At 53.1% G+C, this 24,180-nt stretch overlaps 1 protein-coding gene across 4 annotated transcripts; it reads left to right on the forward strand.

Annotated features, from left to right (window-relative positions):
* Positions 1-2: 2 nt before the first annotated feature.
* Positions 3-22,019, forward strand: SPPL2B (signal peptide peptidase like 2B). Of its 4 annotated transcripts, none has more exons than XM_012804477.2 (15): positions 3-142; positions 5,298-5,417; positions 7,124-7,306; positions 8,646-8,735; positions 8,954-9,093; positions 9,799-9,941; positions 10,038-10,134; positions 10,753-10,869; positions 12,382-12,463; positions 13,789-13,863; positions 13,954-14,016; positions 14,092-14,191; positions 14,797-14,874; positions 17,994-18,154; positions 20,127-22,019. In XM_012804477.2, the coding sequence occupies exons 1-15, from the start codon at positions 77-79 to the stop codon at positions 20,400-20,402; spliced, it is 1,791 nt and encodes a 596-aa protein (XP_012659931.1). In that variant the 5' UTR covers positions 3-76; the 3' UTR covers positions 20,403-22,019. The 4 variants fall into 4 exon arrangements, with proteins under 4 accessions (XP_012659931.1, XP_003788761.1, XP_023368330.1 ...); XM_003788713.3 differs by having other exon boundaries at positions 17,994-18,217; positions 20,127-20,211; XM_012804478.2 differs by having other exon boundaries at positions 33-142; positions 9,802-9,941.
* The last annotated feature ends 2,161 nt before the right edge of the window (positions 22,020-24,180 follow it).

The following is a 24,180-nucleotide window of genomic DNA, read 5'->3' on the forward strand; positions in this document are numbered from 1 at the left end:
CAGCGCTTGCGCGGCTCGGTGCCCCAGGGTGTTGCTGGGAAACATCTGCCGACCGCTGCGGCGGGGACCGGCCGACATGGCGGTGGCGGCTGCGGCGGCGCTGGCGCGGCTCGCGGCGGCCTTTCTGCTTCTCGCAGCCCAGGTGAGCGCTCTGCCGGCCGCGCCGGTCCTGCAGCCTGAGGGGTCCCAGGTCCTCGGCCCCCGTGTCCCGTGCAGGATCCTGCCCGTCCGGCTAGGGGGCCAGCCTCGGGGATCCGCGATCCTCGCACGGCCGGTGCACAGCCGTGACCTTGCGGGTTTTTCTCCAGTTCCTCTCCCTTCCCTTCCTCGGACACCCTTCCCCGCTGCAGCACCACTTCCTTCCGCCCGAGTCTTAAGTTTGTGGACCCCTTCCTCCCTGAGTTCTGCTCGTTCGTTTCGGGGTCTCCAACCGCCGCCAGGGACGCCCTTCTTTGGCTCTGTGGCCTTGGGTAGGTGACTGCCCATTCCTCCCGAGTTTCCCTTTCCCCTTAAAGTAGTGGCGCGGAACTAGCTAGTCCCCACTCCCGGAGTTGCGGTAAGGGTCCGGGAGGCATCCCGCGCGTCCTTGGGTGTCTGGCTGTGTCGAGGAGCGGCCGAGAGCCCACCCTGGGAGCAGGGTGGATTCCCCCCTGGATTTTACTCCGTGACCTTGGGTGAGGGAGTTCCTTGCTTTGAGCGTCAGTTGCCCATCTGCAGAATAAGAGCTAAGAGTGTGGTGTGGGTTTAGGAGGTGATGCACAGAGTGTGGAGGTTGAGGACCAACATCTGCTCAGTATGTTAATTGTGTGTCATGTAGTATGGAGGATGTCGGGTTCCAGTGGAAGACAGTCCATGAGACAGCCAGCTTGTACAGACATAAGTGCATCTTTGATTTCCAAATCTTCCCTCTCTCCTGAGTTCCTTAGCTCAGGAAATGATGTCCTTAGCCCTACAAATGTGTCCCCTTAACCTTGACTCCTACCTGTAGTTCTGACTCTCACAGCAACTCTTCAATCCCATTGCAGTCTCCCTGCCTGTGGCTGCTTTTGTCCCTGACATCCCCAGTCCATTCTCAATACGGCAGGACTGAAGCTTTTCAAAGTGCGTCCGAGCTTGTTGAATCCAGATGAATACTGTGTGACCTGGCTGCTTTGGGAAGCTGCCCTCCACCCCCATTTTTGGCTTCCCGGGACAGACATGGTTAGTTGCAGGTGCTTCACTCTGTGAAATGCCCTCTGCCAAGACATTTTCTCTGCCAAGACAGTTCCTCTCCTGAGTCCCTTCACCAGTGCCCCCACCCTATTGCCTCTGTTGGTGTAGGGACCTCTCTGTCCCTACCATCAGAGAGCACTCCAAGGGCAGGGAGTCTGAGCTGTCCAGACATTATAGAGTTATGAAAGTGGGGAAACCAAGAGTTAGAAGGAGGACTATAAGAACTCCATGGAAGGAGGTGTCTCAGTTTGCCTAGAATGCTCTTCAGAAGCAGTGAGGCCTAGGGGTGTTCTGAAGGATGGGTAGGAATTTGCCAGGGCAGGCAGAAGAGGAAGGGTGTCAGAGGCAACTTGAATAGCCAGAGCTGGGGCTGGGAGGTGTGAGAGCTGGCCATCCTGGGGCAGTGGGTGGGGGGAAATGGGTGTGACTGGCATATAGGGTGGCATAATGCTCGAGCAGGGAGGAATTTACTCTCGAGAAAGGTGTCAGGTGGTCCTTGGAGGGAGACTGAGGTTTCCCCCTCAGAGCTGGAGGGCACAGGCAGGGAACAATGAGAGTGGCTCCAGGTAAAGGATGTGCAGCAGACCTGTGGCCCCCTGGGTAGGGACAGGCTAGGCAGGTCTAAGCCAGGTTGTCGAAGGCTTATGGCACTGGAATACTTGGACTTTATCCTGGGCAGGCTGAGGAGTTCAGACTTTGTCCTGGGCTAGGGAACCCAAGGAAAGTATTTGAGGGACTTGAGAAGAGCGGGTACACCTGCCCTTCCCAGAGCCTTGGTGGTAAACAGTCACACCCCTCAGTGATGTGGTTCATGGAGGTAGAAGTTTGAGTCTGTGCACCCAGGAGTGAGACTGGCTTTTCTCTAGGCAGGAGGCTGCTTGATGACTATCCTGAGCTCATTTGCTACCATTTTGTAATCCTGGGGGAGGGAGCTAACCTCCCTAGGGACACCTACCCCAATTACTACCCTTGATAAAGGCCCTGTGGAGCTGTCACTTGGCAGATCTGAACGAATGTTAGTGTTCCTATCTTACCCTCTCTTCTCCTGATTCCTGGGCCTTCATTCTTCTTAGAAAGAAAACTGTTCTCCAGCCTGGACTCCCTTGTTTGTTTTAAAACTCAGTAATATTGAATGCTTTTTTATGGTAATTCTTTTTTTTTTTTGAGACAGATCTCACTATGTCACCCTCAGTAGGGTACTGTGGCATCACTGCTCAGGGCAACCTCAACCTCTTGGGCTTAAGCGATTCTCTTGCCTCAGCCTCCCAAGTAGCTGAGACTACAGCCGCCTGCCACAACACCCGGCTATTTTTTTGTTATTGTAGTAGTTGTCACTGTTGTTTGGCAGGCCTGGGCCAGGTTCGAACCCACCAGCTTTGGTATTTGTGGCGGGCACCCTAGCTGCTGAGCTACAGGCGCCAAGCCTTTTGTGGTAATTGTGAAGCATAGTTTCTCTAGAAGTTCCTAAGTTTGTTTTGTAATTGAGAAGCATCTGGTCTCTATTTGTGGGCGGTTCCAAGGTATATGCCTAGGTTCAGGGCCTGTCCATGGCAGTCCTCCATTGTCCTGGTCCTCCAAATGTCAGCAGACCCTAATAGAAATTAGAGCCCTTTAGAACTGTATTGACTTGAAGAACTTCTCCCAATTCCTTTAACTCAGCTAGTGAGGAAACTATGCAAAGTTAGACTGTGCTTATCTGGTCTTTGATAAAGGCACAGACTGATTTTTGAGCAGAAAACCAGTTTTGCAAATCATGGGAAGGAGAATCCATGAATGTGCTTTTATGCTCTTAAGTGACTTTTTAAAAGAGAAGTTCTATCAGTTCCTATTTTACACAAAAGACACTTTTCTTTTTTTTTTTTTTTTTTTTTTTTTTTGAGACAGAGCCTCAAGCTATCCCCCTGGGCAAAGTGCCATGGCATCACGCTCACAGCAACCTCTAACTCCTGGGCTCAAGCGAGTCTCCTGCCTCCGCCTCCCAAGTAGCTGGGACCACAGGCGCCCGCCACAACGCCTGGCCATTTTTTGGTTGCAGCCATCATTGTTGTTTGGCGGGTCCGGGCTGGGGATTCGAACCCGCCACCTTAGGTGTACGTGGCTGGCGCCTTAGCCGGTTGAGCTATAGGCGCCGAGCCAAAAAAAAGACACTTTTCAACAAAAACCCTGATCCTGTAGAGGAGGGCCTATGAAGTGTTTTCAGGAAAGGAATAGGCAGTAAATACTTTCAGTTTTATGGGTCTTTGTTTCTGTTATTGAACTCCAGAGCTGGAGGCCCCTCACCCAGGACTGTTGTGGTAAAACTTTATCTACAGATAGAGGTGATGGGCTGGTTCGGTCTCTTGGAGTTAGGTTCTTGGCCTTGCTGTGACCCATAAGCTCCCTCCTGGACAGGTGCTGGGGGCTTTAGACATTGGATGGCTATGTTGGAAGGGGTGCTTTTTGGGCCCAGCACCAGACTGAGGGGTACACTTAGGGGTGGGCAGTCTGGAAGAAGTGGCTCCAATTCTTTGATTTGAGTAGGGGAAGGAAATGGTTTCAGCCATATACTTTGAGACCCTGGTTGACCAAGGGCCCCTCCTGCCCTTGCCTCTCAAGAGCACTGGTGACATAGGTTCCATTCACAAGGCTCCTGCTTGGTACCCTGTGAACCTGCTTCCCTCAGCATACCTTGCACTTGGGTAGGAAGGGATGGTCATTGTCTGATTAGACAGTGGGGCCCAGGACCTGGCCCTCACTTGAGATAATGCAGCTAGCAGAGCCCCCGAGTGGGTGCTAGGGCCTGTCATGCCAGGTGGCATGTGCAGGTCCTGGTGTGTTAGCCCTAGGTTGTGGGGATGGGGCACCCCGGGCCAAGTCACGGTTGCCCTCCCCAGCCCCTAACGTGGCAAAGCTACAGCTGCATTCAGGCCCAGCTGTTGTGGTGTGGACCCTACAATACTGGCCTTGACAACTAGGTGCAGATTAGTGTCTGTCCCCACCACATATGTGTTGTCAGGGCTGTAACATGTTTGTTTCCCTGGCAGGGACACAGGGGGAATGGGAGGTTATGGTTCTGTCTCTGCTCCAGTAAGTTCATAGCCCAGCAGTAGGAGTGACAGGCCATAGGAGCCTGAAGTATGCAGATAAATGCTGGGGCTGGAGGGCCCAGGGCATGTGGGTAGGTGGCAGCTGGGCGGGATAGGCCTCCTCTTCCCTGCACAAGGTTTCTCTCCCAAGATCCCTCCTCCTTCTGCAGGCCTGGGTGTGCAGTGTGGCAGAGGCATCAAGACCTGGGCCCCCACCCTGTGACACCCACTCACAGGTCTCAGGGGACAGGTGTCCCTGAGATGGCACCTTCTCCCCCCTTTTGCAAAGGTGGGTCCTGCAGAGAGCAGGTGTGGGGACAGTTGTCTGTGTTCTGCTGGTGTTAGCCACCTGTTGTGAAACTTTAGCCCACCTGGAAGAGGTGCAGCTCCTGGCCCTAGCCTACTTAGGACCTGAATGCCCTGTGGTCCCTTCTGCCTGTCCACTAATTATTGTGCTTCAGAGTGGAGTTGAGGGTGCTGACCTGGCATCCCCCTGGCCAGTGCCCTGTTGGATTGGTCATGTGGGGCCCTGATGTCCCCTGGGGCACCAATAGTCCATTTTCACATGGGCCTGTGGGTTAAGGGCCATCCCCAAATCTGCTGGGGCTCTAGAAGCTTGTTCAGGCCTCTTGTGTTGCCCCATGGTCTAGCCCATGGTTCCTTGGCTGCATGTGACCACCCAGGCCTGAGGACAGATCTACTGGCTTGCTCCGCACCTCCTCCAGGTTCCTCCCAGGCTGTCCCCATCCACCCTAGGAGGCCAACGGGGTGGTACAATCCCAGTTTATTGATGCAGAAACTCTGGAGCCACAGAGACTTGATACTGCCTCTGGTTATGAGCCCTTGTCTTCTGGGGAAGGCACACTTGTCTGTATTCTTGTCATATGATGTGTGCAGTCATACCTTGCTATCCTGTAGAAGGGAGGAACATCCCAGACCACTTTGTGAGCATGGCCATCTAGCCCCTGTATCTCTACAGCCCTGGTGAAGCAGGCTCTGACTGCCACTTTGTCATTCCAGGTGGCCTGTGAGTACGGCATGGTGCACGTGATCTCTGAATATGGGGGCCCCAAAGGCAGAGACTACTGCATCCAGTACAACCCTCAGTGGGCTCACCTGCCACACGACCTCAGCAAAGCGGTGAGTGTCTCTGGCTCTGCCTCCTCTCAGGGCTCTGTAGGACTCACTTTGCAGGAGCTGGCTGGAGGAAAGTCTTAAGTTAGGAAACAGGTGTGATCTGGTCAGAGAAAAGAGGCAGTCCCCAGTTTGGTGGCCACTTGCCACTGGTACTGCTGAGGTCTGGGTGTCCTCAAAGGGACTCCAGCCCTGCAGCCTCAGATTTTCTGATCATAAATGAAAGCTGTCCAGAGGGGGGACTGGGCAGGAGCCCTCTAGAGATGCTGCTGAGCCCCCATATGTTGGACAAGGGTTTCTGCTGCTCTGTGCTGGGATTTGTGTGGAGTGAGCCAAGACTGAGAGTCCTAGGAAGAGCCACCGCATTGGGCAGTTGGAGCCTTGGAGATGAGGCCACCTCCTTCCCTGCTTCCCTCTGGGTCATAGCCTCCATTTCTCAACCCATAGAACCCTGGGGAAACTCTGGCTAGGGGAGCAAGTCTTACCTCAGAGGCTGCTGCTCCCTCTCTGACCTCACCTTCCCTCATCCCATACTGAGGTCCAAGGCCTGTCCCTTCCTCCCTATCTGCCGTGTGTAGTGTGCATGCGTGTGAGCTCCTGTGAGTACCTGTGTGCCCTTGTGTATCTGTGTGGGGTGGTGCAGATATATGAGGCTGTGTTAATGCACCTGCATGCTTGTAAATGTCAGTGTGAGTGCGTGCATGTGTGCATGTGCATGTGTGTGCACGTGTGCCTGTTACATACCTGTCTGTTATATGTGCTAGGAATGCGTGTATATGCACAGGGGCTGTGCATGATCATGTGTGTGCCTGTGTACATGCATGTGCTTGTCATGTGTGCTGGGTGTGTTCATGTCCACCTAGCTGGGGACTGTGGGAACTGGGGCTTTGATTTCTGTGCTTAGGGACCTGTCCCTAGCAGAAGATGGGGGCCTCCTTGGTCTTGCTGAATGAACTGTGACACCGCCACAGTTGGGTGTCTCAGATATTTGGAAGACAGCTCTGAGTCTGGTGAGGACTTTGTGAAGCTTGGGACACAGTGGGTTCCCTGACAGTGTGTGTCGTGTGGGTCTTAGAAGAAAGCAGAGGAGCAGACATATCCCAAACCTGACTGTGCTGTGCCTGACCCTGCTTCCCCAGATGTAGTGGGAAGGGCAGTGACTGGACAGGTTCTGGGGTGTGGCAGGTTGTAGGCCCAGAGTATGGGGCCCCAGGCTTGGGATGGCAGACCTGGCCCTGACCTGGCTTATTCCCGGGGGAGCTGCTGGACCTGTGGCCTTTTGGACTATGACTGGACAGATTTGAGTACCTTCTCAGGCTTCCAGAGCTTCCTGCTGAAGGATCACTTGGCATATGGGGAGAGCCAAGGTTGTTCTCTCAGACACAGATCCTTGGGCCATTAGTGCCCTCCTCAGTGGCCCTGGAGAGCCTGCCAATGCCCTCTCAGATGAGCCCCCACAGTGTCCTGCTGGTGGGAAGCAGCTCAGAGAAGCCCCATCCAGCTCCTCCTCAGGCCCCCTCCAGCCCTGAGGCTTGCTGTTGTGGGCAGGGCTGAGGCCATATGGGGAGTTGGGGCGGCATCAGGGTACAGTTGTTGAAGTGCTTTTGGGTCATGGAGGAGTGTGGCCTGGGCAGTTTTCCCTGATAGTGCAGCTCTAGGAGACATCACCGCACTCCAGCTCTTCTAGAAGTCGTGCCTCTTCCCCTCCCCAGTCTCTCCTGCAGCTGCGCAACTGGACAGCATTCCTGCTCTGTTCTCCCGGTGACCTGCCCACCAATGGCTTCAGCAACCAGATCCCACTGGTGGCCCGAGGGAACTGTACCTTCTACGAGAAAGTGCGGCTAGCCCAGGGCAGTGGGGCACGCGGGCTGCTTGTCGTCAGCAAGGAGAAGCTGGTATGGCTGCCCCTGTGTATCATGGGTCCTGTGTTCCAGGGCTGGGTGAGGGAACGCTCTCTGGTGTCTGGCCAGGGCAGGCCTTCCATGGGAAGGAGCTTGGCAAAGTTGGCTGAGGGGACACTGGAGCAGATTCAGGTGGGATGGGCAGGCAGTGGGCAGTGAGCCCAAAGTTCATGGCTGATGTTACTGGCTGGGGCCATGGACCCTCAGATATGATCTTAGAGGAAGTCTGTCCTGGAGGGCGGCTAGAGACCCACTCTTCAGCTGGGTCTCAGGACAGGCTTGAGGTGACTGAGGAGTAGGTAGCATGGTCCCTGAGCTGGCCTTTCCCCTAGGGCCCTGGTACCCTGGCCCATGGAGCTGGCCAAGCCCAGGCCTGACGGGAATTCACATCTGTGGTTTTGGCCAGGTGGCCTGAAGCCCAGCTTTAATTCTTCTGCAAAGTGGGCCTGTGGTTGAAAGCCAGGGCCTTACCCATGTTGGGCCGGGCAGGTGCACAACCTCCCCTGAAGTGCAGTTGGGGAGTAGGAAGTGGTTGGGCTTGGGAATTTCCTTGTAACCCTGCCTGTGGCTGCACTGGCCCCTGCTGATGCCCTGGCTTGGGTCTGGGTGTCCTGGGGGGTCTGGCACAGGGACAGGAGGGCTCAATGGCAGAGCAGGCCTGGGAGAGCAGTTGCCTTCTCCACCTGCATAGCTGCCAGCATGATCAGGAGAGAAGCCCTTGGCAAGCACTGGGCTCAAAATGTCTTTGTGGGTGGGCACTGAATGGCGGCAAGACTGGGCCATGCCTGGGATCCACAGGTCCTCTATGGGGTGAATATCATAGGATATGTCTGAGTGGCCAGTGGCCAGCTGGAGGAGGGGGTTAGTGTTTTTTTTTTTTTTTTAAGACTGGGGCCCTTTCATTAAACAGGGAAGGGTCAGTGATTTTCAACCAGTGTGCTGTGAGAAGATCTTAGGTATGCCTTGAAAATTTTAATTATTACTTAAATTATATTTGAAAGAAGTTGTCAAAGCACAATAAGTGGTTTTTTACTTTTTGATCAACATAATTTAAGTGTGCTGTGGAAGTTTGTAGGTTCAAGTGTGTTGTGAGATTAAAAAAAGGTTAAAAAACACTGGTCTACAAGCCCTGTAGTCCTCCTGGGGGGCTGGAGGCTGTCAGGTATGGTGGTGGAATGTGTGGGCTCAGCTTGCCTGGACCCAAGCTCCAAGCGCCAGTTCCCAGAGAGGAGGCAGATGGGGGTGGGGGCTTGGAGCCCCATCCACTGCCTGTGAGCAGTTCAGTTGACTCTGCTGCTCTGAGCTGACTGTCCTTCCCTCCCTCTTGGCCCAGGTCCCCCCAGGGGGCAACAAGACACAGTATGACGAGATTGGGATCCCTGTTGCCCTGCTCAGCTACAAAGACATGCTGGACATCTTCAGGGTAGGCTCTGCCACCCTTTCAGCCCTGGGTTCCCAGGACAGGGTGGGCAGGGTCTTTGGGATGGTTGCCAGGTGGTCCTTGCCCAAGTCAGCACAATCAGGAGCAGCTGGTGAGGGCATGGCCTGTGCGGGATAGAGTCCCTAGTTGCCAGCCCCATGACTCCTGCTCTTGCCTCTGCGTGGCACCTTGACATGTAGCTCTGGTGTTTCTTGAGGCAGCGTTTTGGCCGAGTGGTGAGGGGGGCACTGTATGCCCCTAATGAGCCGGTGCTGGACTACAACATGGTCGTTATCTTCATCATGGCTGTGGGCACTGTTGCCATTGGGGGCCACTGGGCTGGGAGCCGGGATGTGAAGAAGTGAGTGATGCATGCTTTGCATTTTCATGTGGTGGGTGGGTGGGCAGCTCTGACTCTGGGACCAGGGCAGCTGGAGAGTATAAGGGGCCCAGCAGGGATCCTGACCACAGTTGAGGGCTGGTAGCACTCAGCATCTGCCATACAGGTGGAGTGGGGAGCTGGGGCTGGAAGGATGTTCCACATTTTTCCCATTGGAAACAATCATCAAAGCTTCACCCCTTAGTGGTTTGGGGAACCCGTCTCTGAGTTCCTTCCCTGGAGTCCTTTGACCTCTTCATCCTCGAGAGGTCCTTGGAGCAGGACCTGGCTCTGGATGCCCCCATCATGGGGCACATGGGTCACATGGTAGGATTGGAACAATTTGACCAAAGTGGAGAGTGGCAGTGTGGCAGTTGCTCTGGTAATGTCCTGAGATGCCTGCCCTATATTTGGGGCCTGATGGCAGACACAGGATAAAGTTGTTCCTGCAGAGCCTGAGGGTCACTCTGGCCTCTGGCCTGGGCAAATGATCCCCTGCTGAGCCATCTCTGCAGACATTGGCCTTGGTGTTCTCAGCAGTGTGATCTTTCTCTGCCCTGGGGATGTTTGGGCAGTGGTTCTATGCACTTCTGTCCCTTCCTGGGTCCTCTCCTAGTCCTGGGTTTCTGTCCTGTCCCCTGGAACTATGCCCACCCAGGCACCCCCTGACTCTGTGGTGTACCCAAGAAGGTACATGAAGCACAAGCGAGATGATGGGCTTGAGAAGCAGGAGGATGAGGCTGTAGATGTGACACCGGTCATGACCTGCGTGTTCGTGGTCATGTGCTGCTCCATGCTGGTGCTGCTCTACTACTTCTATGACCAGCTCGGTGGGTCCCGCAAGAGGCTGGGTAGGGTGGATAAAATGGGAGTTGGGGCAGGAGGCAGCTGGGGGGGACTCCTGCCTCACAGCAGCATCCCCACAGTCTATGTCGTCATTGGGATCTTCTGCCTGGCCTCCTCCACGGGCCTGTACAACTGCCTGGCGCCCTTCGTCCGGAGGCTGCCATTCTGCAAGTGCAGGTGAGCCCCTGGCCCAGTCCCTCCCCTCTTGGCACCAACCTCTCCACCCCCAAAGCTCCCAGCCTGCATAGGTTCACCCTCCCTTCCTCACATCTTGCTTGATGAAGCTGTTAATGGAGTGGAGCCCCCCACCCCCTCTGTGGGGCTGGATGCAGTAGAGGATATGCGGGATGCCCTGTTTGAGGGGCCCAACCCAGCTGGGCTCTGAGAGGTGTCTGGGCCAGCCCCACTTAGGGCACCCCAGCTGGCTACATGAGTCAGAAGATTCCAAACAGCCCAGGTGCTTGGTCTGACTCTCACAGGGTAAATTGGCAGTTAGGGTTTGGGAAGCCAGGCTTATCCTGCATGAATGGCAAGGGGGGTACCCGAGCAGGCAGGACCTGGGAGAGGAGATGCCATGAAGATGGGGGGCTCAGTGGGCATAGCTAGCCCAAGAGTCCAGTGCCTGTCCAGTGCAGGGCTCTGCTCTGTCATGTGGGGGATGTTGATGTCATATGGGGGAAGAAAGTGAGGTTGTGGGGTGGCTCTGGAGGCCAAGGAGGCCTCAGAAAGGTAGTGGTGGGGTGAGGGGTCGTGGTGCTCAGCTTTCTGACCCGCAGCCCCCTCCCTGTCCTCCAGGGTCCCGGACAACAGCCTGCCCTACTTTCACAAGCGCCCCCAGGCCCGCATGCTGCTCCTGGCACTTTTCTGCATCACTGTCAGCGTGGTGTGGGGCATTTTCCGTAATGAGGACCAGTAAGTGTAGGCCTTCCTAGGCCCACCACTCCCTCCCATGCCTATCCTCAGATGCTCCGGGAAGCCCTGACTTTCCTGCCCTCCTGGAGGCCACTCAGGGCCTCCTGGAGCGAGATGAAGGGTTCCCTGCCTGCCACCTGCATCTGGTTTCATCTGAGTTTGTCTGAGTGCCATGTGGGCCTTGATAAGAATCTGAACAGGCGAGGCTGTGAAACCTCCTGACCTGTGCCCCATCCGCCATGCCTAGGTGGGATCCTGGGTGGGATCCTGGGCAGGGCTGGACAACACTGTGCAGAGCCACTGCCCCCACCCTGTTCACACTACCGGCTGAGAGGACTGGGACATGGGCTCTGATGACACTGGGTCCTCATGGTCCTGCCTGCCCATGGCCATTGAGCAGTGGCAGGGTGAGGGGCAGGCACTGCTGCCCCCATGCTCACTGGCCGTGTGTCATGGGCTTGTGGTTGCCTCTCTAGCCTCCCCTGTGAGGCAACGCTTCTGGCACTGTGGCTGCGGAGGATAGAGTTGGCCTGTCCCTGCTCAGTTCTGCTGCTATCGCTGACACCATCTGGCGCCTTCTCCAAGCCTTACTTAGGCAGCCAAATGCTCTTGGCTTCAGCTCCCATTGGAGCCACAGCAGACTTGACTGGCAGAAGGGAAACGTGAAAATATTTTGAGTCCTTTGTACACAAAGAGAAAATGAACTGTTTCAGTTAAATCTGAGCCAGGAAACTCAATGCATTGCATGAAATTAGAACAGGCCACAGTTTCCCGCTGCATCTGGGTGCCTGCGGTGCATAACCAACTGAAATTGGCTTTGGGAAGCCTCTTTGTTCTTTGCCACTATGCTGCCTGGGAGATATTTTTATCCCATTTTCAAATGAAGCATTTAGTGTTTTGAGACTTGGAGGAACCTCAGAGGTGATTTGCCCAGCAAGTGGCAGCAGAGCCCATACCCAGAGTGCCGGGGCTGGTAGGAAGGGGGATGGTAGACCTGTGTGAGCAAGGAGAGCTCATGAAGGTTGAGGGAGGCTGTGGGGCTACAACCTCTTAAGGAAGCATTTTCATGTTTTGCCTCTGGGCACCTGGCTGCATAGGGCCCACCTAGAGATTCTGTGTGACAGCCGTCTGAGTGTAGGTGTCATTTGAACAGGTAGCTTGGACCGAATGATGCCCAGTCCCTCCGGCACATGTACCCCTCTGCCCTACCCAGTCTGTGTTCTGTGATCTCGCTGTGAATCCACTGCTATCCCAGTCCCATGTTCTGCCCCTTGGTGTAGAGTCTCAGCAGTCTGGCTCTATTCCAGCATCTTGGGGACCCTTCCCTGCCTTCCTTAGTGTCCTCCTCTGGCTAGGGTGGGATGATAGTGGGGATAACTTGGTGGCTAAGGTGACCCAGAAACAAGGGACCCTGAGGATTATGGCTGGTTGGTGGAGGATAAGGCCAGGGTGCAGAGTCCTGGGTCATTGGGGGAGCCCCTACTCCAGTGGTGACACAGCTTTATCTTCCAGGTGGGCCTGGGTCCTCCAGGATGCCCTGGGCATTGCCTTCTGCCTCTACATGCTGAAAACCATACGCCTCCCCACATTCAAGGTGAGGGGCTTCCCCTGGCCTGGCCTGGGCAGGTGGTATTTGCAAGTCTATCCTGCTACTTACCTCCCTTGGGATGGCCCACTGAGCCAGAAGTAGACTCAGAGTCAGGTCCAGAATCTCCTGATTTGGCCTGAGTGGGTTGCTGAAGGGCATCATTTCCAGCAATGGTACTTAGAATTAGGATGAAGTGACAGGAAAAACAGCTTGACCACGGGCCATACTGTATGCTACTCAGTGGAGCTTCGATTAGTGACTGGGGTGTCCTTAAAACCTGTAGCCTTGCCAGGTGTGGTGTCTCATGCCTCTAATCCCTAGCACTCTGAGATGCCAAGGAAAGTGGATTGCTTGAGCTCAGGAGTTTGAGACCAAACTGAGTGAGATCCCTGTCTCTACTAAAAGTAGAAAAAACTAACCAACTGTTGTGGCAGGTACCTGTAGTCCCAGCTACTTAGAGGCTGAGGCAAGAGGATTGCCTAAGCCTAAAAGTTTGAGGTTGCTGTGAGCGATGATGATGCCATGGTACTCAACTCAGGATGACAGGTTGAGACTGTCTTAAAAAAAAAAAAAAATAAAAATAAAAACCAAACAAAACCCCTCTACAGCCTCTGTATGGAGGCCCTCCCTTTACTGTTGTTCAGTCCTTGAACTGTGACCTGAAGCTGCTTCCAAAGCACTTTCCCTCTTACCCCAGTGACTGAGTGAGCTTTGCATAGACTTTCTTGTAAAGGCTCCTCTAACCCAAGAAATGCCTTTTTTTTTTTTCTTAAGACAGTCTCACTTTGTCACCCTCAGTAGAGTGCTGTGAAATCACAGCTTACAGCAACTTTAAACTCTTGGGCTCAAGCAATTCTCTTGCCTCAGCCTCTCAAGTATCTTGGACTATAGGCACCTGCCACAATGCCCAGCTATTTTTAGAGACCAGGTCTCACTCTGGTGCAGGCTGGTCTCGAACTTGTGAGCTCAGGCAGTCCACCCACCTTGGCCTCCCAGAGTGCTAGGATTACAGGTGTGAGCCACCGTGTCTGACCCAAGAAATGGCTTTTAAGGAGAAACAAAAGAAAAATGAGGGAGGCGAAAGGAGCATGTCCTGGGCAGGGGCCTAGGGTTGGCATGGGGGTGTATCCCTAGGAGGGGCATGTCTTGAGTGTGGAGGTGTGTCCTAGGTGTTGCATTGGAGGTGTGCCCCAGCAGAGCTGTGTCCTGGATGGGACATGGAGGGATGTCCTGGATGGGGAGTGGGCCATGTCCCTACCAGGAGTGTGTGTTGGGGGGAGGGGGAATGTCCCGGGTGAGCACTACCCCTCTCAGGCCTTCTGCTTCCTCAGGCCTGCACGCTGCTGCTCCTGGTGCTCTTCCTCTATGACATCTTTTTCGTGTTCATCACACCTTTCCTGACCAAGGTAGGTGCCCTGCCACCCTGCCCTGCCCATGTGTCCCCACTCCTTCCCTCTCCTTTGCCCCCTTCCTGTCCTAAAACCTGTTTTATGCAGAGTGGTAACAGCATCATGGTGGAGGTGGCCACTGGGCCCTCAGACTCGGCTACCCATGAGAAGGTATGTCCCTGGCCACATGGGGTAGGGAGTTCCTTGGCAGGACTTGTCCTGAGGAGGTATCTCCTTTCTCTGCAGTTGCCAATGGTCCTGAAGGTGCCTAGGCTGAACTCCTCACCGCTAGCCTTGTGTGACCGGCCCTTTTCCCTGCTGGGCTTTGGAGACATTTTAGTGCCAGGTATCAAGGCTGGTGGGGCACAGGGGTCAGTGCTCCAGATAGGCCCCAGTGAGTACTGAACCAGCCTTCCTGTGGGGCAGGGACTACTTGAGCCCGAGCCCTGGCCTCTGGCTGGCCAGGTCTACCTTTTGGGAGTGATGACCAGGGTGGAGGTAAAGCCCAGGGCTCAGGACCTGGTAGGAGTGGGTGGCAAGGGCTGCTATCTCAGTGTGTGTGGGGCGCTGGTGGGTTCCTCAGGATTGGGTAGCCCAGGGAGTTAAGGGCAGCCTCCTCACTGGCCATCCTGGCCGTGGCTGCACTATTGCTTGTGGGGATTCCTTGCTGCAGAAGGCAGAGAGTGTGCCTTTGCCAGTTTTACCCCTGAGGATCGCTGTGAGGTTCGTACCCACTTACTGCTTTAGTTTACCCACTGAGGTATTGGGGTGGCACTGCCAAAGCTTCACTTAAGCTGGTGGTGTGGCATTTTATGAAGTGACAGTGATAGCCATGTGCCTGGTAGATGTTTAGAGGCAGCCTGGTTCTTCCCAGAAACACCCCCTGTGAGGCTATGGGGACAGACTAGGTGCCTTAAGCAACTTGAGTAAATCTCTACCCTCCTCCTTCAGGGTTGCTTGTAGCGTACTGCCACAGGTTTGACATCCAGGTGCAGTCCTCCCGGGTGTACTTCGTGGCCTGCACCATCGGTACGTAAGGCATATATGCCCATGAGGCCAGGCTGTGCCCAGTGCCTGTCAGTTCCAGCTACACCCCCCACATACCATACTTAACCTCTGTCATAGCCTAACCTTAGCCCTAGCCATGACCCTGACCCTTGCCCTAAGCCTAACTCCTACACCCCACACTCAGCCTCTCCCCTACCTTACCCCTAACTAACCTTAGCCATGACCTTGACCCTGACTCTAGCCCTAGCCCTAACCCTAACCCTAACCTTTCCAGGAGCTGGGCTTTCTGATGTCAGCCTGTGCTGGCATTGCCACCCTTTTTCTTACTTTCAATGGCTTCTGTTCTTTTCCCTTTCTTTTTTTGCTTTTCTTTTTGTCTTCCTCTTCTTTGTCTTGTCTTCTACTTGTTTCTTTTGTTACCCAAACCATTTGCACAAAAGTGTCATTTTCTGTGGAGCCAGTTTGATTGCTGCCACCCCTACTGGCTCTCAGGTAGAATTTGTCACCCTCTTATGCTCTATGGCATGCGTGTGCACACACATACACACGTGCCTGCCTTCCTCTGCAGGAGAGCCAGGCCTGTGGGTGCACATGGCAACCCCACCACTCCTCATGCATCTCTAGCCCTTACTGTCTGCCCTCACTCCTGTGTTCCTACAGCTGCTCACATAACCCTTGGTTTTTCCCTTGCCCTATTTTACAAACCTCAGTCTTCCCTTGTGGTTTCACAGTCTTTATTTAGCTTTAAACGTGTAACTGCAGAGATTTTCCTTTCTGCTGAGCCACAATGTCAAATTGTTCTTACGATTCTTTTTTTTTTTTTTTAGAGACAGAGTCTCACTTTATCACCCTCAGTAGAGTGCTGTGCCATCACAGCTCATAGCAACTTCCAACTCCTGGGCTTAGGCGATTCTCTTGCTTCACCCTCCTGAGTAGCTGGGACTATAGGCAACCGTCACAATGCCCAACTATTTTTTGTTGCCATTTGACAGGGGCTGGCTTTGAACCCACCATTCTTGGTATATGGGGCTGGCGCCCTACCCACTGAGCCATGGGCGCTGCCCTGTTCTTATGATTCTTATAACTGAAACCATTTAGATCTATAGATAACAAACCAAATTGATCAATAGGCCAGGCCCAGTGGTTCATGCCTATATTCCTAGTACTCTGACTTTGGGAGGCCAAGTTGGGAGGATTGCTTCAGGCCAGGAGGTCAAGACTAGCCTGAGCAAGAGGAAGACCCTGTCTCTACAAAAAATAGGAAAATTAGTTGGGCATTGTGGCAGGCACTGGTAGTCTCAACTACTTGGGAGGCTAAGAGAAGAGGATTCCTCAAGCTCAAGAGTTTGAGGTTACTATGAGCGGTGACAATACCCACTGCACTCTAGCCTGGGTGAGAGAGTGTGACCCTACCTCAAAAATAAAATAGATAAATATAAATAAGTAACAGATGGGAATATTCCCTATATAATTAATCAGAAATGTGAGATATTATTAGATAAAATAGACAAATGTTAAAACATAGTTGCTGGGCTTGGCGCCCATAGCACAGTGGTTACGGCGCCAGCCACATACACGGAGGGTGGCGGGTCCAAACCCAGCCTGGGCCAGCTAAACAACTGCAACAAAAAAATAGCTGGGTGTTCTTGTGGGTTCCTGTAGTCCCAGCTACTTGGGAGGCTGAGGCAGGAGAATCACTTAAGTCTAAGAGTTTGAGGTTGCTGTGAGCTATGATGCCACAGCACTCTACTGAGGATGAGAGGGTGACATAGTGAGACTCTATCTCAAAAAGAAACATAGTTGTTGGTGACAGCATCTCTTTTTTCTCTTTTTCTAGGAGAAAGTGCTCTCCTAGAAAATTTATTTTCTTATAACTTTTTAAAGTACAGTAATATGTCCATAGCTGAGCCATCTCCCTACATTGACCACCTCCTTAAGTTGACTTAATTCTCATAGATCAGAGAGCTAGATGTATACATGTGGGCCACATGTATACATCTGTGCAGCAGGCCTTGTTCTTATGTTGACTATTTTGCTACCTTCCCCCGGGTGTTCAATTTACAGGGTTCTACTGTAATTTCAAACTGACACTTGTAACATTAGTATGAAGAACCCCTATATGTCCTGCGCTCAGATTATTGACTGTTAGCATTTCATCACATTTCTTTATTATATTCTCACTCTCTTTTCATGTGTATATACAATTGACCCTCTGCATCCACAGAGTCAACTAACCATAGATATTCAGGAAAAAAGATATTCAGGAAAAAGATCTGAGTCTCAACTATATGTGTACTGAGCCTATACAGATCTCTTGTCAGTATTTCCTAAACAACACAGTCTAACAACTATTTACACAGCATTGGTTTTGTATTAGGTCTTACAAATAACTTAGTAGTGACTTACAGTGTACAGGGGGATATGTGCAGCTTGTGTGAAAACACTGCCACTTTTTATCACGGACTTGAGCGTCTGTGGAATTTGATATATGGAGGAGGAGGCTGGGGGTCCTGGAACACTGGTTGTGTGCACATTGGTGTACGTGTGCATGTAAATTGCACATAAATAGTAGCATGTTTCTGGACTGAGTAGCTTGTAGACACCGTGTCCCTGTCTCCTAAATGCTTCACTGAGTGTTTCCTTTTACATGACCGAGAACAAGGACATCCTTTTATGTGACCACAGTTCAGTGGTCAGAGGTTCCTAATTATGTAGCTGTGCTACCTTAATGTTATTTTTCTAATTAAAGATACATTTAAAAAACCCCAGATCCTTGGCCATAACTCTTAGCTCTTCCTCTGACTACTTCTGAGATTCTAGACTTTTCCCACAACTACTGGGTACTGACCTGGAGCCTACCTTCTCCCCATCTCCTCCCTCACAACATACTCTATCTTCGGCCCTTTTGTTATTCAGGGAACCCTGACCCCTCTCACCTGCTGAGGTGGAGGTGGAGTAGGTGTGTGTCCCAGGAAGTGAAGGAAGGATCCATGTACCCATGGGGACATGTGTGACCCCACACTGACCACCTCTCCCGTCTTCATGTCTCCCTCTGTCCTCCACTATCGGTTTCTCCTGCCCTAGCTCAGAGTATTCTTGTGGCCTCAGCTACCTGAGGTAACATCCCTCTCTCCCTCCAGCCTATGGCATCGGCCTCCTGGTGACGTTTATGGCCCTGGCCCTCATGCAACGAGGCCAGCCTGCCCTCCTCTACCTGGTGCCTTGCACACTGGTGACGAGCTTCGCTGTGGCGCTCTGGCGCCGGGAGTTGGGCGTGTTCTGGACGGGCAGCGGTTTTGTGGTGAATACCAGTTTGCTATGACTGCAAGAAATAATAGCCTAATAAGCCCTAACTAGAGATAAAGTTGAGTAAGACCTCTTAGTATTTAACTAACCCCGCACCTAGCAGGTCCTGGGGTCTGGGTCTCCCCATGTCTGGAAGGTCCTGCTTTTGGTGTCATGCATGTGTGGTTCTGTGCTGGGGGTGACCCGAGGATACACATGAACTCCTGGTTGGTGTGGGTTTGCTATCCTCATGCACAGTAACATTCATTTGAGTGGATATGGGGCTCCCAGCTGTTGCCATTGAGAATGCAGCCTGACCCTCACTGTAGAAACCCTGTCCCCCTAATGGGTGCTAAGAATGGGATGCCCTGATGCAGGGAGGGGCTTAGGGCTATGTCACTTTTGCTTTCCTATCTTTTTTTTTGGAGACAGAGCCTCAAACGGTCCCCCTGGGTAGAATGCCATGGCATCACAGCTCACAGCAACCTCCAACTCCTGGGCTCAAGCAAGTCTCCGCCTCCACCTCCCAAGTAGCTGGGACCACAAGTGCCCACCACAACACCTGGCTATTTTTTGGTTGCAGCCATCGTTTGGTGGGCCTGGGCTGGATTCAAACCCACCACCTTAGGTGTATGTGGCTGGTGCCTTAGCCACTTGAGCCACAGGTGCTGAGCCTGCTGGCCTTTTAAAACATGAGAGGGGGAAGGCTGAGGTGGGTTGATCACTCGAGCTCGAAAGTTTAAGACTAGCCTAAGCCAGAGCAAGACTCCATCCCTAAAATACAGCCAGGCGTGTGGCGGGTGCCTGTAGTCCCAGATACTCAGGAAACTGAAGCAAGAGAATCACATAAGCCCAAGAGTTGGAGGTTGCTGTGAGCTATGACACCATGGCACTCTACTGAGGGCAACAAAGTGAGACTCTGTCTCAAAAAAAAAAAAAAAATCGCAAGAGGGATGGGTTGGGCCCCTTCTTGTGTGATATAGAGCATTGTCTAAGAGGGGTGATGGTGCAGATTTCCAGAACTCTCAGGCATGCTGTGCCCTACTTGTGGCTGTGCCCTAATTGTGGCTGCCCCTTGGACACTGGGAGCAGCCATGGCAGGAACAGGGACCTGTTTAGACCCTGTGGGATCTGGATAAATTGTCCCACAAAAGCAGCCTCTGTCCCTGGTAAATTGTTCCTCTCAGCAGTGCCAGCACACATGGGTTACTGTGCTGGGCTCCTCTCAGGGTGAAGCCTGTTCCTTCTGTGCTGGGGTTAGTGTTGGGGCAGACAGTGGCCCCAGGACTGAGCTGGGACTGGCAGATACTGCAGCTGGGGCTCTGGCCCTCCCTGGCCACCAAGACCCAGGGTATCATTTCTGTTCAGCATTGCCTTGGCCATAAGAACAAGGAGGGCAGTGCACATAGCTCAGTGGATAGAGTGCTAGCCATATAGCACCGGGGGTGGTGGGTTCAAGCCCAGCCCAATCCAGCTAAAAGAATGACAGCTGCTACAACAGCAACAAAAAATAGCCGGATTTTGTGGTGGGTGCCTGTAGTCCCAGCTACTTGGGAGGCTAAAGCAAGAGAATCGCTTAAGCCCAAGTGTTTGAGGTTGCCGTGAGCTGTGACACCATGGCACTCTACCCAGGAAAACAGCTTGAGACTATCTCAAAGTAACAAAAAAATAAGAAAAAGAAAGAATGAAGGAGTCAGTTCTGAAAAGTTGAGGAGAAGCCAGGAGACTAGATGGAGGGGCAGGCCAGGCCCCCAAGGGCTGAGGAATATTAAGACCTGAGCTTGCTTTGTGGCCTGTCAGTTCTGGCCTTAGGAGACCTCAGCTTTCCTTCTTTAGCCCTGTGGCCATGCACCAGCCCCCTCCCGTGAATGAGTCCTGCCTGCCCTGAGCCTAGATCCTAGCCCTTTGGGGACAGGGCTTCTTTTTGCCGCCTCGGGGGCTGGGGGTATTAGGCATCCTACTGTCCCTCACTGGTCTTCCTCTTACAGAAAGATCTACCTCAGGCTCCTTGGGCCCCAGCTCCAGCCGATGGCCTGCAGCCCCCAAAGGACTTGGATGCACCCCTCTCCCCACAGCCTCCCAGCGAAGACCTCACCAGGTCTCCCCCACCCACTGAGCAGCCCTTGGAACTGGCTGCTCCTGAGGAGATGGGGGCCACAGCCCCCACCCAGGAGCCTGGGGACCTGGCTGACAGCACCCCCGAACCTACAGGTCAGGACCTGGCCCATCCTGACCCTGAGGCTCGGTCGGGTGCCTTGGCCTAGGGGAGAGGTAGCAGGACTCGGCCTGCCATACTGAGATGCCAGCCTCTGGTGCCTGAAGGCCAAGGACAGATGGGAGATGTCCGTGGACTGAGCCTGGGCTGGCCACCCTCCCCCATGGTGCTCAAGTCCTCAGAGGTTCTTGCTCCCATGCCCTGCTCCCAGCTCATGTGGCTGCCACAAGCTCTGGGTAGCCAGGGTGTTTGTTGCCTGGCCCTTCCTGGTCCCTGTGCTGTGGCGGGCTTGGCCGGGCCGCAGACGCGTGCACATCTGGTGCTTCCCTGCCGCTTCTGCCACCTCCTCTGACTTATTCCATACTACGCCCTGTTTTTGCTGTTTGTGGGGCTGGTGGGGGGAGAAGCCTTTGCCTCCCTGCTGAGCTGGTTCCCTGCTCACATCAGCTGGTGCAGACCCGAGACCCAGAGATTGTCAGCAGCCCCTCGTTCTCCAAGACATAGACTCTGGGCTAAGACAGGGCCTACAGGGTAGGGGGCGAGGATGGGGCAGCAGAGAGTGGACAGGCTGCTCCTTCCGGGACTGGAGGTGCCATGTGTGCACTGCTCCCGCTTTTAATAAACAGTCGTGACTGCTACTTCTGGTAGTGTTGCCTCAAGGGGTGTGAGTCTCAGGCTGCCCTTCTAATGAGGGGGGCCCTGGGGGATTCCCTACAGCCCAGGAGGGAAGACCTAGCCACACCTGCTGTTCAACTTTGTTTTCCACGTCAGCTTCATCTTGCTCTGGGTCCTTCCCCATCCCAGGCATTTGCGTGTAGCTTTTTGGCCCTCCTGCTGGACACTGCTAGCCCAGCCCCACATCTAGAAGCCGCGTGCTCTTCACTGAAGAGCCCAGGAGCCCTGGAATGTGCTGGCGAGTTGTGGAACTGGCATTTGGTCTCTACCTCACTGGCGGGGTTCTCTGGAGCCCATAGCACAGATGCCCGTGGTGGAACTGACCAGGACGTGGCCAGTGTGCAGGCCCAGCGCCCTTCTCTGTTGCCACATGTAGTCGCTTGTGAAGCAGAGGCTACCCTCACAGGCGCTGGGGCTGTCTGGCTGTCAGCACCCTTGTACCACCCTCCCTATCCATGAAACCTCCAGACCTAAGTCCAGAAAGGTGTTTCTGTTTACGTGAAATGAAGGCTGAAGCTCCCATCTGCACAGACAGCCCCATGCTGCCGTTTCCCCGGTCTGTTCTGGGCAGGAGCTTTGGGGGCCAGCTGTGAATTGTTCAGAAAAATACCAGCACTGAGACTTCAGCCCTATTTTTCCAGGGAAAAATGATGAGTTTTTCCTCAGAAAAAAAGAGAAAGGTAAATGTCTCCTTTAACACTTTTTGTGTGTTTCTTAAAAGCGCTGGATGAGCTGGGACGGGAGTGAGTGGACCTCCCCTCTAGCCACTGTGAGGACAGGCTGGGGGCCGGGTGACCCCCTGTCTGCTGATCAGACTGCGCCTTAATTTAAGCCATTTCATAGTCGGGATGAGCGTGGAGATTTCTCATTTGGTCTTGGATGTTTGGCCAATGTCAAGGAACCAGAGGTGGTTGTTCCTGAAGTTTCTGTTTGTATGTTTTGCCTTGCTTCCGTTTGAGTCTCATGATTAAACACGGCTTTTGATATCTGGCTCGGCCTCTCCCTTTACCTCCTCTGGGTGTGTGGCTTGGGGGGGACGATAGCATCTGGGGTGTCAGTGGGGCTACTTGGACTGTGGGCTCCTCGGGCCGCAGGGTCCCTGTCATGCTTCTCAGCTCTGCCCTTGTCAATGGAAAGCACCACAGACTACATTGAAGGATGGGCATGGCTGTGGCCAAAATTGGCAGATTCTGAAATTGGGATTTTTATAGGATTTTCATATGTCTCAAAATAGTTGTCTTTTGATATTCTCAATCCTTTAAAAATGTTAACGCTGGCTCAGCACCTGTAGCTCAGCAGCTAGGGTGCCAGCCACATACATCAGAGCTGGTGGGTTCGAACCCAGCTGGGGCCTGCCAAACAATGACAGCTATAACCAAAAGCTAGCTGGGTATTGTGGTGAGCGCCTGTAGTCTCAGCTACTTGGGAGGCTGAGGCAAGAGAATTACTTGAGCCCAAGAGTTGGAGGTTGCTGTGAGCTGTGACAGAACGGCACTCTTAACGAAGGCAATGTAGTGAGACTGTGCCTTAAAAAAAAAAAAAAACAAAACACCCTTGTGGCTCACATTTGTAGTCCTGGCACTTTGGGAGACCAAGGCAGGAGAATCCTTAGAATCTTTGTGCCTGGGAGTTTGAGACCAGTCTGGGCAACATAGTAAGACCTTTTCTTAAAAAAAAAAAAAAAAAAATGCAACTGTGGTACAAGGTTTGGACTTGGCCTTCACTTGCTGGTCCAAGGCTTTAGGAATGTAGGTGATAGTAGACAATACGGGTTTGTGCATGTCCTGCACCTTGCATGTGTCACTCGGCTCTCACCAGTTCCTCCTTCCCATGGAAGATAGTGAGGCTGCTTGATTAATAAGGGGCCAGAGAGGTGTTGATGCCTTAGACCAGTGTTTTTCAACCTTTCTTATCTTGTAGCACACTTGAACCTATAGTTAAACTTCTGTGGCACACTTAAATTATGTTGGTCAAAAAATAAATAAAAAGGCTGGGTGCCCATAGCTCAGTGGTTAGGGCACCAGCCACATGCTTCAGACCTGGTGGGTTCAAACCCTGCCTGGGCCTACTAACAAACAAACAAAAATAGCCAGGGGTTGTGGTGGGGCACCCGTAGTCCCAGCTAGTTGGGAGGCTGAGGCAAGAGAATTGCCTGAGCCCAAGAGTTTGAGGTTGTTGAGAGCAATCTGTCTCAATAATTTAAAAAGGAGGGAGGGGAATATATATAAAAAAAGAACAGGCTTGGCGCCTGTGGCTCAAGTGGCTAAGGCACCAGCCACTTACACCTGAGTTGGTGAGTTCGAATCCAGCCTGGACCCGCCAAACAACAATGATGGCTGCAACCAAAAAACAGCCAGGTGTTATGGCAGGTGCCTGTAGTCCCAGCAACTTGGGAGGCAGAGGCAGGAGAATCACTTGAGCCCAGGAGTTGGAGGTTGCTGTGAGCTGTGATGCTACGGCACTCTACCCAGGGTGACAATTTTGAGGCTCTGTCTCAAAAAGAAAAAAAGAAAAGAAAAAGAATATACTTAACTGTGCTTTGAACTTCTTTCAAAAATAATTTAGGCTCGGCACCTGTGGCTCAACCGGCTAAGGCGCCAGCCACATACACCTGAGCTGGCAGGTTCGAATCCAGCCCGGACCCACCAAACAACAATGACAGTTGCAACCAAAAAATAGCCGGGTGTTGTGGCGGACACCTGTGGTCCCAGCTACTTGGGAGGCGGAGGCAGGAGACTCGCTTCAGCCCAGGAGTTGGAGGTTGCTGTGAGCTGTGATGCCATAGCACTCTACCCAGGGGGATAGCTTGAGGCTCTGTCTCCAAAATAAATAAATAAATAAATAAAATAATTTAATTAGGCCCAGCACCTGTGGCTCAGGTGGCTAAGGCACCAGCCACATACAACTAAGGTGGCGGGTTTGAATCCAGCCTGGGCCCACCAAACAATAATGATGGCTGCAACAATAACAACAAAAAATAGCCCGGCATTGTGGTGGGCGCCTGTGGTCCCAGCTACTTGGGAGGCGGAGGCAGGAGACTCCCTTGAGCCCAGGAGTTGGAGGTTGTTGTGAGCTGTGATGCCATGGTACTCTACCCAGGGGGACAGCTTGAGGCTCTGTCTCAAATAAATAAATAAATAATGTTTTTTTTT

The sequence above is a fragment of the Otolemur garnettii genome, unplaced genomic scaffold, assembly GCF_000181295.1.
Source record: "Otolemur garnettii isolate 467f Iridium unplaced genomic scaffold, OtoGar3 scaffold00029, whole genome shotgun sequence".
Classification (NCBI taxonomy): domain Eukaryota; kingdom Metazoa; phylum Chordata; class Mammalia; order Primates; family Galagidae; genus Otolemur; species Otolemur garnettii.

What these genes read in the sequence shown, in the direction of transcription:
- SPPL2B (XM_012804477.2), top strand. Translation starts at nt 77, where the DNA reads ATGGCGGTGGCGGCTGCGGCGGCGCTGGCGCGGCTCGCGGCGGCCTTT. An exon ending in TCGTCAGCAAGGAGAAGCTG is followed by an intron (nt 7,307 to 8,645) that starts GTATGGCTGCCC and finishes CTCTTGGCCCAG; the next exon opens with GTCCCCCCAGGGGGCAACAA. An exon ending in CTGCCATTCTGCAAGTGCAG is followed by an intron (nt 10,135 to 10,752) that starts GTGAGCCCCTGG and finishes CCTGTCCTCCAG; the next exon opens with GGTCCCGGACAACAGCCTGC.